The 16,188-nt window shown below is 39.7% G+C and overlaps 1 protein-coding gene across 3 annotated transcripts in view; it reads right to left on the bottom strand.

Moving 5' to 3' along the window:
- Positions 1-468: 468 nt before the first annotated feature.
- RBM33 (RNA binding motif protein 33) overlaps positions 469-16,188 on the bottom strand; it is a 103,017-nt gene continuing 87,297 nt past the window's right edge. For all 3 annotated transcript variants that reach the window (XM_084203918.1, XM_084203919.1, XM_084203917.1), the window contains 2 exons: positions 7,250-7,338; positions 469-7,067 (listed from right to left, as the gene is read on the bottom strand). In XM_084203918.1, coding sequence (XP_084060044.1) covers positions 7,019-7,067; positions 7,250-7,338 — 138 coding nt within the window. In that variant the 3' untranslated portion in view covers positions 469-7,018. The remainder of the gene's footprint in view (positions 7,068-7,249; positions 7,339-16,188) is intronic.

Consider the following 16,188-nt stretch of genomic DNA (forward strand, 5'->3'; position numbering starts at 1 on the left):
TTGAAAACAGATCTTTCATTAGACATGTCAGTATGGCTAAAAAGCAGCAGAAAAGCTTTAACACTCACAGGCTTTCCTCCTGTGTGTATGTTCTCTCTTTAAAAAGAGACCCCTCTTATTTTCCAGACCCTTTGAACCAGCCACAAAAGCACAAGTTCCTTTTACCCTCAGCCACTTTTGTTTCCATCTGGGGCACCTTTGCACAGCTGGTGAAGAACCCTGTGCTCCACTGCTGATGTAAAAGTAAGCCCAGAGATGATACCATAATAAAAATGGTAAAACAAATCCAGGTGTGTGAAGCCTTTTTTGACAAGTTTGAAGTTGTACATCACGCAACAACAAGCAGGAAATGATAAAGATCAGGTTTTATTGACATATTTTAGGTACAATAAATATATTTACATGTTCACATTTCAAACACGGAAATACATGTAAAAAAAACTTGTACATGACATCATCTTTGTGTTTCCATTTTTACATTCACCCAGACAGGTATGACAAAGTTCTCTTATGCACGTGGAGGATTTGGTATAGTCCAGTATTACACTCAAGCAGCCAGGAGTGCACACCTGGTGCAGATGATGCTGTAGGAAACATGAGGCAGGTGCACTCCCAGTGCAGTCAGTATGATACAGTCGGCTGCTGAATTTATATCCTGAACTGCTAATAAACAAACTCTGCAATCCAGATTAGAGCAGTACATTTGAAATGATTCTCAAAACACCCAGATACAGATAAATATGTATGTATATATATATACACACACACTGCTTAGGACTTTACAGGTTAGGAAGGATCACATTCAGTAATAGTAATAGGAGGTAGAATCATGTCGACAGTGTTGGTATTTCTACGTGGCAATAACAAAAAGTGCTATTACTATCACTGAATTCAAGAACAGAGCTCCTGGAAAAGTGAAAAGGATAAAACAGTTGTTAATCCTGTTTAGCCTGGCTAAGTGCTCAAGCATGTAAAGGAAATGTCTACATTCCCCAGCATGGGTAAAACTGCAAAGCAAAAGTGTTAAGTGGTGCTTCTCCGGGCAGCACAGCCTAAGGGGTGACACCTGTACCAAAGCAACCTCAACTTCAGGCACCAGAGTCTGCAAAGGAAAGTATGGTAGGGTGGATTTCAGGGCAGGACATCCTGGGCTCAAGTACCCACAAAAGAGCTGGAAGAACAGAAAACAGCAAAAGATTGAATGCAATGCACTCAGAAAAAAAAAGCAGAGAGATGAACAGGGAGTGAAAAGGGCAGAACATAACAAGGGTACAAATGGAAATGGAAAAATGGGGGCAAATGAGATGAAAATGAGAAGAAGCATAGCAGAGAGGCAAAGGGTACCACAGGAAAAAAAGAAGGCTGACTTAATCCAAGGGCTCCTTTATAAATAAAATTATATGCAATGGTACAGAAGATCAGCTGTGAATAAATAAGGGTTAGCATTTGGTCTCTGCTGGATCTGTAAGTAAAAATGTCTATTAATTAGAAGTTGAACTCCTGAAAGAAGTTTCATCATCTGAAAAAGAAAACCTGCAAACAAATGGTTTTGTTATTCTCAAAAATAGAGAAAAAACTGTACTGTTCCAATCTCAGCCTGACAGACACTAGGAAAAAAAATACCATGCATACTAAAATCCATTAGATGCACACAAAGAAAAACAAACACAACATCAGTACAGAAGGGTTTGAAACTGTGATCTTCCATGTGACTACACACAACATTGCAATACACCTACATTTAACTGTACACAGCTTCTTTTACAAAAGTATTTTTAACCTGCAATACTGTTTAAAGTTTAGATGCTAAAAATCACTGAACACAAGTGCTGTTACATAAAATAAAGGCAGTGGAACCTGTTGAAAAAGTGTATCTATAAAACCCATTTCCAGTTAGTTAGAAAAATCAGTGACCCAAGAAAGCAGAGAGCAACACAGGCACCTAAAAGACCCCGTGAGATAAACCTTTCCCTCAAGGTTTTCTTTAGTGCAATAAGGACCACACTTTCCACCAAAGTAGAGAAGCAGAAAAGGGAGTTTGTTTGTTTGTTTGAAATTAAAAAACCCAACCCTGCCAAAAGCAGCATTACAAAGAACAAAATGATCCTTCCCAACCATATGATACCAGAAGTTGGCATACGCAAGGATCCAATATGAATCTGGTTTTGTACACAAGCCCCTGTGCTCATGTGGACAGTAAGTGCTTAAAAATCAGGTTACAAAAAAACCTTACAGAAAATCCTTAGGATTTGATACTAATTTAAGATAAAATACTTTCAAGTATTATGTTTATGAATTAATTAGAGGACAAGGCATGATTTAAGGTAACATTGAAACAAAAGCTCTATGTTACCCTAAATGACCTTCATAATACAGCTAACTTTCTGAAATCTGTTTAGGATTTTTTTCCTTTACATTTAATTTCTCATCTGTCATGATGCTAAAAAAGAAACAAAAACAAAAGCACAAAAAATGCATTAAAAAAAAAAGGTTTATGTCTCTCTGAACAAAAATGCCTTTTTGACAGCGAACAGGTGACACAGATTTCTACCTTCAAGTACCTTGACTTGAATCACAGACACAGTACTACACAAAGGACAGGAAAATCACAATACTATGCTAGAGAACAAATCCAGGGTATCTCCCAAGCAGGAAAAAAAAAAAACCTCCAAAAAAACCCAAAAAAAACAAAAACAAAAAAAAACCCAGGCAAAAAAAACTCTCAAAAGAACCCCCAGAGGCTCCCACCCCCCTCTCAGGCCAGGTACAAGGGTGACACACCCACACACACATACAGCCACGCAGTTAATGAGTGCAGGAAGTGCCTGCAGCAGCTTCCAGGGAAACTGCACCATTTCAAGCTACACAGATAAAAAATACTATGCTTAAAAAAAGATAAAAAATACAGCACCAAGTAAAAGGTTTTTTCTTATCCCCAGTAGCTGATGTTAAATAAAACCAACTTTGAGGACCTCCAAGGTTATTCTGAAATAACCTTCAGTTTTACTCTCATCTGTGTCCTTGCAGAGGAAACCTAACATTAGTGAATTAAAATGCTCAGTCTGCTGGGCATTTTAAAGGCTAGAAGGACTTCTTTAGAGAAAATCAGAAACCTGAAGCAAATCTTCAGATTTAAATGGGGCGGGGGGCAGGGATAAACTAGACATTCCAAGGATACCATGCAGAGGGGGTGCCTGGATCCACTCCTCCTTCCCTAAGTCACACTGGACATGTGTGGGCTGAGGACAGCATCCCCCTGGCCATGGAAATGCTACAGAGCTGTCCTGGTGCCCCTGCCTGCAGCAAGGACCCTGAGTGTCCCCAGCACCACAGCAGAGGCTGGCGTGGCACCGATCAGGTGTGGCACTGATCACACTGGGATGCACCAACGTGCCACCAACCTGCCCCACGTGTGAAACCCAAACTGGGAACCCAAAACAGCCCCAACTTTTGAGGACAGTATTACACCACAGACCTAACTGGTACCTGCAAACAGCACAATGGAACAAACCCAGAGAGACCCCGTGCCTTGGTCTGACAGTGCTTCCCCTCAGGAGTTAAAGGACAGAGTTGTTTTAGGGTTTTTTTAATTTAAAAAAAAAAAAAAAAAAGTAGAGCATTCAACTAAAATACCACAGATCATATGGGTACTTCAATATTTTAGTCAAGGCAAAATATGAATAGTTATAAAGTGAATTTTCCAGTGGTACAAGATGGAAATGAAATAATTTGAAAAAAAAAAAAAGCTGACTTCATATAACCACCTACTGGAGTTGCCTATTTAAATAATTATAAAATTATGCTAATAAAAACTGAACAAATAATACACAGATCAGGATATATGTATTGACTTACTAGCATCTTTATAAAAATTTGAAGATATACACAAAAACACATCAACATTTATGGAACCAGATCCATTTAAATTTAGATAAGACAACACAAAAAACTAACAAATAGCTAAGATGTGGTTGACTGTAAGCACTCTGAGTAGCAATTTAATTTTAAAAGGTCAATATTTACATACTACATTAAATGCCTTCTCTTTTTTTTTCCATTTTGCATCGTATTGTGAATTCACTACAAAGAAAGAACAAGATAATGGTTGCAACAGATCTTCCAAGAAAGTTAACTTAAAATGCTCAGATTTAACTCTGTGCTGGAAGAGAACACATCAAGAACACGTCTGTCTAGCTTTACCTCTATTTCCTCTGGGTTTTTTTGGGAGGAGACAACAAATGGATCTAAAGGAGCTGTATCATCCAAACCAATCAATGCCAAGAGATCCACTTTTGTTATGATTTGAGAAATAAGAGAACACAAACATTTTAAAAAATAACTCACCTAATTGCTACTTTTGCTACCGAGTTTTTTAGGACATTAGAGAGATATGGTGACAACACAGGGTGTGAGTATGTATGTATGTGTATAATAAAACAAATATAGACATACATACATATGGTAGGTTTACATATAGGAAGGTACCCAGGTACTGCAGTAAACAGCTGAATTAATCCCCAGCAATCCACCCATACCCTGTCTATGCACAAGCATAAATCTCCTGCAACTGCTGTTAAAGGGATGCATCTACTCATTAAACAGGCATTGCTCACGTCACTCCTTCATTTAAATAGATATGAGGACATTTCGTGTCTTTATTCCAAAGCCACACATTTGTCTCAAAAAAAAAAAAAATTTAAAAACCCAAGTGAATAAAAATTTTTAAAACTTAAGTTGGCTGAACCTCAGGCTCTTTGGGATGGATTCAAAACCCAAAGCAGGAGCGTTTCTACAAACTTCTTTGACTTTTGAATCAAACCCATATTCTTAGGCTCCAAGAAACCCTCTAACCCCAATAATGTTTGCTTCTGACAGGACAGCTGATCAACTGCAGATGTTCCTACTGCTGAACTCAGCTGCTGGCCTGTCTGGAGTTTGCATCTATCCCACATTTCCAGGCACGCACTACTGGAACTCCAGAGATGTCTCCTTGTCCTGCTCACTGCAGAGAAGCTGCTCCCTGACAGTGGGATGAGCAACTGTTTAATGCCTTGTTTTAAAGATCACCAGTTATTTCTTAGGGATAAAAGTGACACCACCTGAGCAGGCAGTGCAGGGGTCCCAGAGCTAATGGTGTGAGCAGTTAAACAGCCTGGGGCTGATCACTCTGCAGGTCTTTGAGGTCGGTCCCACTGGGCACTTCCTACCTGCAGCTCTGTCCTGAGCTGGGCTCTACCCTGAAGCACTAACAGCCCTTCATGTACAGCAACTGTGGCTGTCATTAAACACTATGCATGCATTACACAGGTGGGTGTAAACCCCACCTCCATGAAAAGATTCTCATTCTGGTACTGTGTCTTGCCACTGAGTTTTAAATGGACTTAAAGAATATTTCCTAAGCACCATGTTACTCTATATTATTTAAATGAACAACAGGTCTACCTAGAAGTCTTTTGACAGTACTTATTCCCTCAATATTTTTGGTAACTTTTACTTAACTGAAAATCAGGATCAAAAGTGGAAGAAAGCCAATTAGGTATCTGTGCCATTAAATCGCCCAAAACCAAAAAGATACTATTTAAAAAAGGTACTATAAATTTGCTTAGATCATTCCTTCCAGCTTGGCATGCCTATTTTGGACCCCATTTGCAACTCTTTTATTTCATACCCATAGTGTTCTTCTGCAGTTACTCAGGTAACAAACCTACATTTCTGCAAGTCCCCCCCCCCCCTTCAAAAAGTAGGTGGACTACTTAAGAGTATTCCTAAAATAAAGCATGAAGCAAAACATCATGTTCTAAAAACTAAGGAAATGTTCATAAAAACTGGAATCCAATATAAAGGTGACATTTTAATAAGTTTATTCAGAAGTAACTGAAAAAATTGTTACTTTGGCAACCCCGTCTGGATGGTTCTAACCAAAAGGAAATATTACGAATTTTACTTTGAATAGAAGATAAGCTCCTTAATGTTTGCATGGCATTTTTGGGAACTGACACGTTCATCAGGAGATTCACAACGTCCTATAGTCCTTTATGTATCAGGAACACCACATCAAAACAAGTCCCTTCAGTTACGGGTTTCTTACGGTTCAGCATTCATGACAAAATAAATCTCAAAGAAAAAAAACCTGATCAAAATAAAACACGAGGCAACCATGAAACACTAGGCCAGAAAAACTATCAGGAATGCACCACTCTTCCTGCATAACATTTTTGAAGTGACCCACCAAATATTTCTTTTTCCTTGCATCTAGCAGAGTTATTTAAAACAACCTAATTACAACTTGGAGTTCACTACCCCACGATGCTACTGAAGGGCGAAGATCCTTGTTTTTAAAAAACAAGGGGAAATACAGCAGTGTTATTCCTCCTACACAGGGTTTTATGGAATAAGTGGAGTTGGAAAGAGAAAATGGAAGTCTATGTTGAAATAGAAAAATACACAGACTTATTTACAAAGATCAAAACTACAATTTTCCAGTGTCACCTCCAAAGCTTCTCAGCAAACTGCTATTCAGCAAAGCAGACCATGTTCAAATCTATGCAAGAATACCTTCTGTGCTCTCAGGTAAACAATGCAACTAATTTGTTTAGAAAAACGAGTTTTCATTCAAATACCTTGCATTGAAGATAAGAGCAACCATTATCAAATATTCTTTGCTATTCTTTGAAAGTTTTTCAAATCTTTCGCTGTAACCATTCTCTCTCAAGTCACTGTGGTCACACAGTAGGATCCTGAAGAACAATGTCTACATGCATCAAAAGCATTTTGGAAAAAAAAAAAAACCTCTATAATTCCATGTGGTTACAACAGAATGTGAAGAAACTGAACAGAAATTCCACCTTTGCAGATCCCTCTTGAATTCACCTCTCCTGGAGGTCACCTTGGTGCTTTCTGGAGTTCAACAGAGCAGTTACAGACTGAGCTGACAGGGGTCCCAACCCAATGGATTTTCCTCTGTGAGTCTGTAGCTCCACAGTACACTGAGGCTGGTGCAGGGGCTTCTCTGCAGACATCATTCCACAATCAGCGCCACGTTGATGTGGGACAGATCTATCATGTGCCTGTTAAAAGTTAAAAGAAAGTTAAATGTGGTGCTCAGAGTGATTCAGGCATGGAGCTTCCATGAAGGTCACTAATCAACAGATGCTTTATTGGATTAAAGAAACACTGAGCCAGAGGAGACTGATTTTATCTTCTGAAAGGAGGGAAGGAACCATGGTGGCAGCAGTGCTTAATTATTTACCTGTGGAATTTCTGTTGAAATGCTAAAGCATGTGCTGGCTCCTTGAACTTTGCTATGGCTTTCCGTTGCTGAGGAAGCATCTGTAAACTCTGCAGAGACAGAAAAGCCAAAATGTATTTTTAATATTCAAGATCTACTTCACAACAGCCCCTTATTTTGCATGAAACCGACCGAAATTTTGCTACATTCTTTATTCAGAAACACATTTCTGTTCTCTTATTTGTTGCAATAAAAGAATAGACTGGAAAGAGACTTCTGAGACTGCAGTCAGGGTCCCAACTGATGGTGTTTGACTTGGTGTTTTAAGCAACTGTACCACCTGGAAAACTCAGACTTGTTAAGCAAGGGTGACAACTCTTCAATCCACGCACATGAGCCAAACCCCACAGCCAAACTCCCACCAAGTAAGAAGCATTCAACTGGTCAGGGCTCAACTGCCCACACAAACACCTGGAGTCATTTACCTGATATACATTAAGGGATCAGGGCTTTCCTGATATATTTCCTATATATAATGTACAGGTTAAGCAGGGCAGAAACAGAAAAAAGTGACAAGTTCTCTCAGCTGCACATTCCCCTCGCTGTTTTTATAAAACAAGCGGCCAGCTTTTGGCAGACACCACCACAAAACCCCCCAGAGATGACTCAGGTCACCACATCACACAACACACATCTCCCCAGACAAGTCCATCCTTCCTCCCATACCATGAGAGCAGCAGTTCACAAAGCTTTGGCTATGACAAACCCCCTACACACTACTGAGCTCTCCAAAACTACAGCACACCTCAGCCAGGACTCTGGAGAACTCATGTCCTGATTCCCTGCTTGCAGCAGGTCAGGCTGACCCCAGAGAGCAGTCCTGTGGCCTTGCTTATGAGGTGTAATCACACTTAAGAAGATTAAAGCTTATGCTTTGAGTTAGCACTTCAGTTATAATAGAATAATTTTCCAAAAGACACTTGAGAAATTCAAGAAGATGAAGCTTTACACATTAAATAGCTACACATCCAACAACCAGGGAGAACATCCAGCAAGTATTCAGCATCACAGAACACTCAGGATGGAAATATGATCCTGAAATCCTGCTGCCTGTGAACACAGGCCAGAGTAATGAGCTTAAAACAGATCTGAAGGCTTCAATCGAAATTACACAGTACCACAGTGATTCCAACATCTCACAGAAAGTTCTGGATTTTTAATAGCCTATGCTGCAGCACATTAAAGACAGAATTTTTCTGATTCAACTTCCAGTTGTTCTTACAGCGTTGGATGCAGAATAAAGAATTATTAACATTCTACTTTTCTCTGAGTCTCTACATAATGGCAATACAGTTTTACACTGAGATATATATCACACACACAGAGACAAATGCATGTATATGAACACCTTAAAACTGTTCTAGATTATGACCTCCTGATGGATAATATAAACCTAATTCTTTGCTCCAGCCTTTTGCCTGGAACTCAGCTGCATCCCCCACAGTTGGATGATTCCAGCCCTCTGATGGTCAATCTTCAGGATTTTAAACTTTACCTTCAGAAATTCTGCATCACCATCTAGACTGTTAAAAAAGCACCACAGATCTTTGGAGAAATCAAGGATTCCTTGGGAAAAACCATACAACCCCACTCAACACATTTTGAGGGTGACACACTTTGGTATCTTAGTGAAAGAATTTTTAATCCCACTAATCTGTTCCCTGTTCATTCAATCTAATGGAGCATTTTAAGCAAGATGTCATATGCCTAGAGGAAATTTCTTATTAAAATTGTCTACTTTTATCTTTTTTGAACACGTAAGGCTCACTTGGTAAATGTGTATTTAACAAGAGCCATGGCACCTGATAAGTCCTATTTCTTTGTATGTAAGCCTGACAATTCAGCTTTGCCACTTTCTGTAACTTACCTATCTGTGATTTTGAAGCAATTAATTTTGCTCCTTCTTCTAACTGACAGGAAACTTTCCTCTCTCCAGGAAAATCACAGATGTTTAGTATTTCCACCAGCCTGTGATTTCAAAGTGAAAGCTGAGTAAAAGTTAAAGGATTCAGCAAATCTGATAAGCATCAGTAGGTTAATTTTAATTTTATAGTTTTTGGAAAGCTGCTATGATGAAAAGGTATAGCTAAGTCACTGCAACTTCCCCATTTCTGAGCTGGTAGAAATAGGATTTAGCTTAAAAAAAACACTCAACAGATGATCTTTATTTCTTTTTAAATCAGAATGCTCTTGACATAGTTAAGCACATTTTACCAACAAGAATGAAGTCATGTTGCAAAAAGCAGTGGTGAAAGACCCTGGATAAAGCTGAATTCACCTGCAGGTTTATCTGCAGGAATAAGTGACAGAGATGCTGAAGTCTGTGTTCTCCTCCCTTACTAATCTCACTTTTTTATGATTTATAGAACTAGACCTTAACACATGTTTTCTTGACACCACTTTTCTTGCTAAAAAAGAAAGAACCATGAACTAAGTAAGTCCTATCACTGAGGACTATGCTTTGAAGACTAAAATTTAAACACAGCCCTTAAATAAGGTTTGGAAAGAACAAATGTTAAGAGCTGCCAACAAAAGTATTTGATTTACAACTAAAAACAAACAAACAGAAAATCTGTCCTGTTCAAAGAAGTCAACCCTTTTAATAAGAGAAAAACCTGTTTGAATCACTGAAAGGATGAATATTTCAGTGAACAGTTCAACAAGAGGAGCTGTACAAGAACCCAGGGATGCATCCTTCCAGCTGCACCCTGCATGTCCTCTGCCAACTGATCCTCCCCACAATGCCAGGTCTCACTCAGCTACCACAGCAGATCCTCCCAATGCTTTATGCTCTTGTGATCAACTGAAGAAGAGAAGCTGCTTTTGGTGACTTTTCCCACAAGAACTGAGATATTATTGCATTAATATTCTTGAGAGACACAAAAGTAAAATTTGATTTTGCAGTTTATACAAGCACGATGATGAATTATTAACAAGTTTCTCAGTAATTAGCATGTAAAAAATTGACTAAAGGAAGACATTCTGGTGTAACACAGACTTATTACCAAAATTAGTCAAAGAATCTAAATATTATTATAGACAACTTATTTATACTTTCTTATGAATTAATAAGCTTATTAACTGACTCATTTGGGAACTGTGTTCTTACACTGTATTACTGCTTTATTTTCCAAAGCAAAAAAAACCCCAAACACTACATGCATTTTAATACTCAACTGCTTTTGCAACAGGGCATCAGTTCTTGGCTAAGTTTACTGAAAAGCATCTTTATCAGATTTAATTTCACTGGTCAATACAACTATGGAAACAAAAAAAACCACCCATCTGATCCTTCACTGAACTGCCTAAACATAACCCATCACCCAGCCTGAGGTAAGGTAGCATCTTCTCAACTGCTGCAGTTACACATGCCTAGATTTAAGACTGAGAATTAAGGACTGAAAAATAAGGGATAAACTAATAATAAATAATAAACAATACTGCTCCAGTTGGAAACTATGTGAAAAAAATAATTTAAATGGGTTTACTTCAAATTCTCAGCCTCTGCTGCACTCAGATTATGTCAGCAAAAATGATGCATAATCACTTCATGTTTGTTAAGGGATATGAGGTATATACACCTTCCTTGGGTATAGATAAAAAAAAAATCCTTCTGGTTCTGTTTTAACAAGAGAGAATTACTAATTTAAGGTACTCTGAGGATGTGACCAGAGTCTGAAATGCCACCATCTTTGCTGTGTTCTCAAACAAATCCTCATCTATCATGACTTGCAAGTGTGAACACTATGCATCTACCTAACACAGATTTATTTATGTTCTGATTTTGGGACAATACCTTCCTACTCACTTAACTACCTAAGCCCTGAGCTTTATGTTTTAAGAGCACTGATGAAAAGGCACACAACACATTTACCATAGGTGCAGGGCCTGAGCTGCTGCCATCCCATCCTGAGCAGACAGGCTATGGGCTGGGCATAGAAATTAACAGTTCCACTTCAGCAGAAACCTGAAGTACAATTTTTATTATTTTAATTATTGCATACTCATCCTACTGGATTATTTCTGTCTTTTTGAATTTGGGGTGATTTGCAGTTTAGAGCTGATCCTACATTTGGAAGATGTGAACAGCTACAGTCAGAAGAAAACATTCCTTGTGTACCCTGTGGTATTTTATTATCCCAAAATATTCAAGGCATTATCTCAAAGACTTCATCAGCTTTTGCTTTTGTTGATTCCAAACAAACAAGCTAGGAAAACACATCCAAAAATTAATCCATCTTACAAATCTTAATCATGTTACCTTGCTAGTTTAACACACTTAAACTTTGTCCTTTTTGAATAATTTGGCAGCTGGTTGTTTGTTTTTTTTTAAAGTTATAACATTCAATAGCCCCTCTCCCCTTCTAAAAACCCATTATTATTTGAAAACAGAGGCACAAACACCACTGCTGATGGGCTCAGCCTCAGCCAGTGGTGGGTCCGTCCTGGAGTTGGGTGGCATTGGCTCAATCAGACACAGGGGAACTTTCAGGCAGCTTCTCAAAGAATCCACCCCTGTAGCCCCCCACTACAAAAACACAGCCATGCAAATCCAACACCCATTTCTCAAAAAGTAATTCAGTGTGTTGTTCTTAGACCTGAGGCAGCACCACACACAACTAATGCCAGCTGCTCTCTCCTTTTCAAAGAACAAACATTCCTACAGCAATCCTTGGTCTTATGATCTCCATTGTAATGACAAAACACATGGTTCTGTGTTTCCCAAAGCATGATACCTCAATAGGAATTTGATCTGAGGTTGGTATTATTCTGTGACCTACAGATTTTGAAAGGCCAGTGGTGGGAGGCAGGGGAGGATGCAGCTCTGCCTCTGGAGAGCAGCTGGTTCCAGTGAGCATTGCTAGATTTACTGGGAGGGCCCCCACTCTTCCTCCACAGGAGACTTCCCTACTGCAACACCAGAACCTCCTATCATGAGCCCCTAAAGTGAAATACCACAATCCTCCCAAACGTCACAGCTCTGAGAAAACAACTTCATTCACATCTTCTCTTTAAGTTGACCTAGTCAGATGCTCACCAGAGGATGAAAACCTCTTCTGGGACCCACTCAGGTGGAAAGGATTGACAATACACACAATAACTTCCAAGGGATTTCAAATGACTGGTTACTTCACAGATTTGCCTGTACAGATCTACTGTGCAGCAGTTCCTGATAGCAGCCTGAGGTCACAGGTATTCTGAGCATGTTTGACTCTGGAGGACAGAGATTACATTCTGACATATTTCTAGCATTAAAAATAAGAAGCTCGTTTAGAGTGAGGAAGAGTATTTTACATGGAAGGGATTTAGGAAGCACAGAGCTCATATTGATCTTGATTGTCTTTTTCTGCTCAGAAGCTGCCATGGAAAGATGCAGCTCTTAGGCTGAATGGAAAATTCAAGAAGCTCAGTATTTCATAATCATACTTTTGATTGAGAGTTTGTTTACAAGCTGTTTTAAAGCATACTATTTGACTCAAAAATTTAAAAAATAATCAGCAGCTCCAGGTTTTTCTGCAACTGTGAAGTTTAGTCACTACCAGTGACTAAAGCATGAATATCATAAAAGGAGTATTCCTTCTCTGAAGGTATTTCCTTAAGCCTGAAGATCCACACTGCCCTCAAATTCCTCCTCTATCCAAGCTCTGTAATTAAACCTGCACTTACCTGTACAATACTGAAATAGCCACAGTATGACCAGAGCAGCACATTAATGTCTAGTAAAGCCTCACTGCAAAACCAAGGGCCTTGAGACAAACAGCAGGACATCCTCAGGTACAAAGCAAGAGACTGTTTGCAGAATGCAAACACCTTGGACACCAGAACTCCCAGAGGTTACACACAGAGAAGTAAAAAGGGAGAAACAGAGCACTGGGAGATAGAAACCAAGCAGGCAGGAATGAGACTGGAGCAAGCACTTGTTTCAACTACAGGAGACACATCGGAAATGAAAATTTCCTCCTTTACTTAATTTATCTCACTAAGGAAATGTACTGCCCACACATTCAGTTCACCAGTGGGTTTGGGATTAGGGGTGGGTGCCAGTTCATATAAAGCTGCTAAAAACCAGGTCTGTGCAAAGAGGAAGCAAACTTCCCCAACCAACATCATCTCTAGTGTGCGATCCGAGCTGTTCTGCAACAAGTGAAACAGCAGCACAGCAGGCACTTTCTGAACAGAACAACCAGATTCTATTTTTGCTTCCCTCCCATCAATAGATGAAGACATGTTTTTATTGTCCTCACAGTCTCCTGATACCTGAAGCATCCTTCCTGGCAGTGACACTTCCCAGCCACTACCAGCAGGCACAGAGGCTGGCACAGAATGTATTTATTTCACCCTCAGCTGTTGCCATTGATCTCTTCTACCTTCTGTTCCTCCTTTCTGCTTTTCTGACACCTTTAACTTCCTACTATCTGCCCTTAAAAGTACTCAGCTTTCTTTTTCCATATGCAAGGTGTCACGAGGGGAAAGGCTGTTCTGTCCCTGAGCTGGGCATCTGTCACTCCCACACAGCTCTACATCAAGGCTGAACTGGACAGGTTCATGATGGAGCTGCTCTTCTTTTCCCCCAGCCCCAAGGATGGAGCAGGACTGGCCACATCATCTCCCATAGCTTCTGCAACAGCTGAAAATGTTTTCACAAGCAGAAAGACACAGTGGTGCCTTGGACAGCCTGAGCACCTTCTCTCACAGCAGAACCCCCTGCTGCCCTGCAGGAGCACCCTTGTTCTGGGTGTGTGCACCCATGGCACTTCCCCTGATGCTTCTGGGAACTCAGATAAATCCTGGGAATGCAGGCAGGGCAGGGCTGGCTGGGGCTGCCTTTACAGCAGCCCAGCACTAGGTAGCACTGTCACTCCAAAAAAGCAAAACCAGGCACATCAGCACTGGAATTGCTTTTCCGGACCAGAAATGACAGTGTTAGCAGAGCAAAACCCTCATTTGTAGAACTACTCACAGTACACCTACAATCCCAACATTCTCCTCACCTCTGATACACAACAGTGTGTCTTCACAATTTCTCTTTTCTTAAGAATCAGAATTTATTATCTTAAATCTTCAAATACTGAGATTTTGCACTGATGCTTTATGTTTGCATCTATCTGATGTAAGGAAACATGATTAAAGATTATGATGATGATGGAATACCTCCATAAAACAATTCCCTCAGAACTCAAATTATCTGAAGATCTACAAAACAGTCTATTCTACCTGCCACCATCCCAAAAAAACTCAATTCATCTGAGGGTGGCAATAACTAGCTGAACACAACTCTCTCTAGACAATATAAACATTAAACCTGAATTCAAGAGCACAAAAAAAGAAAAATACAAGTGCTGTTTCTCATGACCTTTACAACTTATTAGTAATCTACTATATCAAGTTGTTCTGGATGGATGTGCATTGAATGTCACTGCTCCACCACCATCCTCAGGAGGCTTTAGTTTGGTGATGTGCACAGAAATCTCCTGTACTTTCCAATGCTTTGGAATTCATAATTTTATTGATAACACTTAATTATTTTAGAATCAGCAGTGAGATTTTACTGGAGGTACATTATTTGCTTCTGAAAACTCATCCTTCTCAGAAAGAGTATGACAGCAGAGTGTATGCTGGAAGGAATCACTTCTGCTAATTTCATTATGTTTGAGTTGTAAAAGGCAGCTGTTCCTGGAGCCCTAAAGATTTTCTTTTATTCAATGTCTTGAGAATCTTAATGGCATTTTTTTTTCCCTATGTGAATAACAGAGCACCTCTAGTGAAGCAGGGATGAGAATGAAAGAGTTTTCAGCGATTAGGCAACAGAAGGTATTTCAAAGGTTATACATGGGAAAAGATAATTTTCTCCATTTCTAGGGTATGGAAAAGGAAAAATGCCAAATTTCCAACTTCAGCTCTAAGCTTCCCCCATCCTGTCTTATGCATGCCCAGCTATTCCCAAACTGTGACTTACTGACACCTCAGTGAAAGCCGATGGCAAAGCTGGGAGCACTGGGCATCATAAACTGAGGGAAGTTTTCAACTTCCCTTCCCAAGGTTTGTGCAAGGTGCTTGTACCTCGAGAATGATACTGACAAGAAAAAGCTAAAAATAAAACCCCAAGAAAGCAAAGTAATCTCTTCCTCCCTGTTAACTCCATTGATAGATTACAGACTTTTTCCACAACTTAAAACTGTTATGCCAGCAAAGATTCACTTTCTGAGGAAAGGCACACAGGATGATCACATGAACAAATTCAGGATATTTGGAACCAAGAGCTGGTGTGGGCTCAGCTGCTTTATAGAGGTCCCAGCATGGAAGGTGAAGATGAAGCAGAGGTCATCTACCAGCTGGGACAAGAGCTCATGGTCTGTTCTTCTTGTAAAAAAGCAAGGAGCTCCTTGGATTTCTTCCCCCCTCTGTCTCAGCCACTCCCACCTTCAAATCTTGACTGCAGCAGAAATTGATACATGAGATACTCAGATTTCTGAGCTGTGTCTGCATGCTGCTTTAAAGCAAGGTTCTTGTTTAACATCAGAGGTGCTTGTTGAACTGTGTGCCACAGTTTGTGAATCCTTACCTTTAACCAGGCATTTGGGGGGTGGATATGTGTCATTTCAAGACACTATCCAGGCATGAAGAGAACTCCCCAAGTTTTGATTCAGATTTAAATTTCCTTTACAATTGCAAAAAATAAGCATGAGTTCCAACACACTTATTTCCCCTGGAGACAAATAAAATGAAAAATCTTGATCTCAAAAGAGTTCAGTTCCTTCAGCAAAATTTTGGTCAATAGAGTCAAAAGCCAAAGACAGGATATTCTACATCTTAAAGACTGAGTCAGACAGAACTGACTCTCCTTTCCCCTCCCTTACTATTTCTTCAGCTCCATCTGAAACCAGCTAAAAACCTGGGCA

Source organism: Fringilla coelebs (genome assembly GCF_963513975.1).
Source record: "Fringilla coelebs genome assembly, chromosome: 1".
NCBI classification, from domain to species: Eukaryota; Metazoa; Chordata; class Aves; order Passeriformes; family Fringillidae; genus Fringilla; species Fringilla coelebs.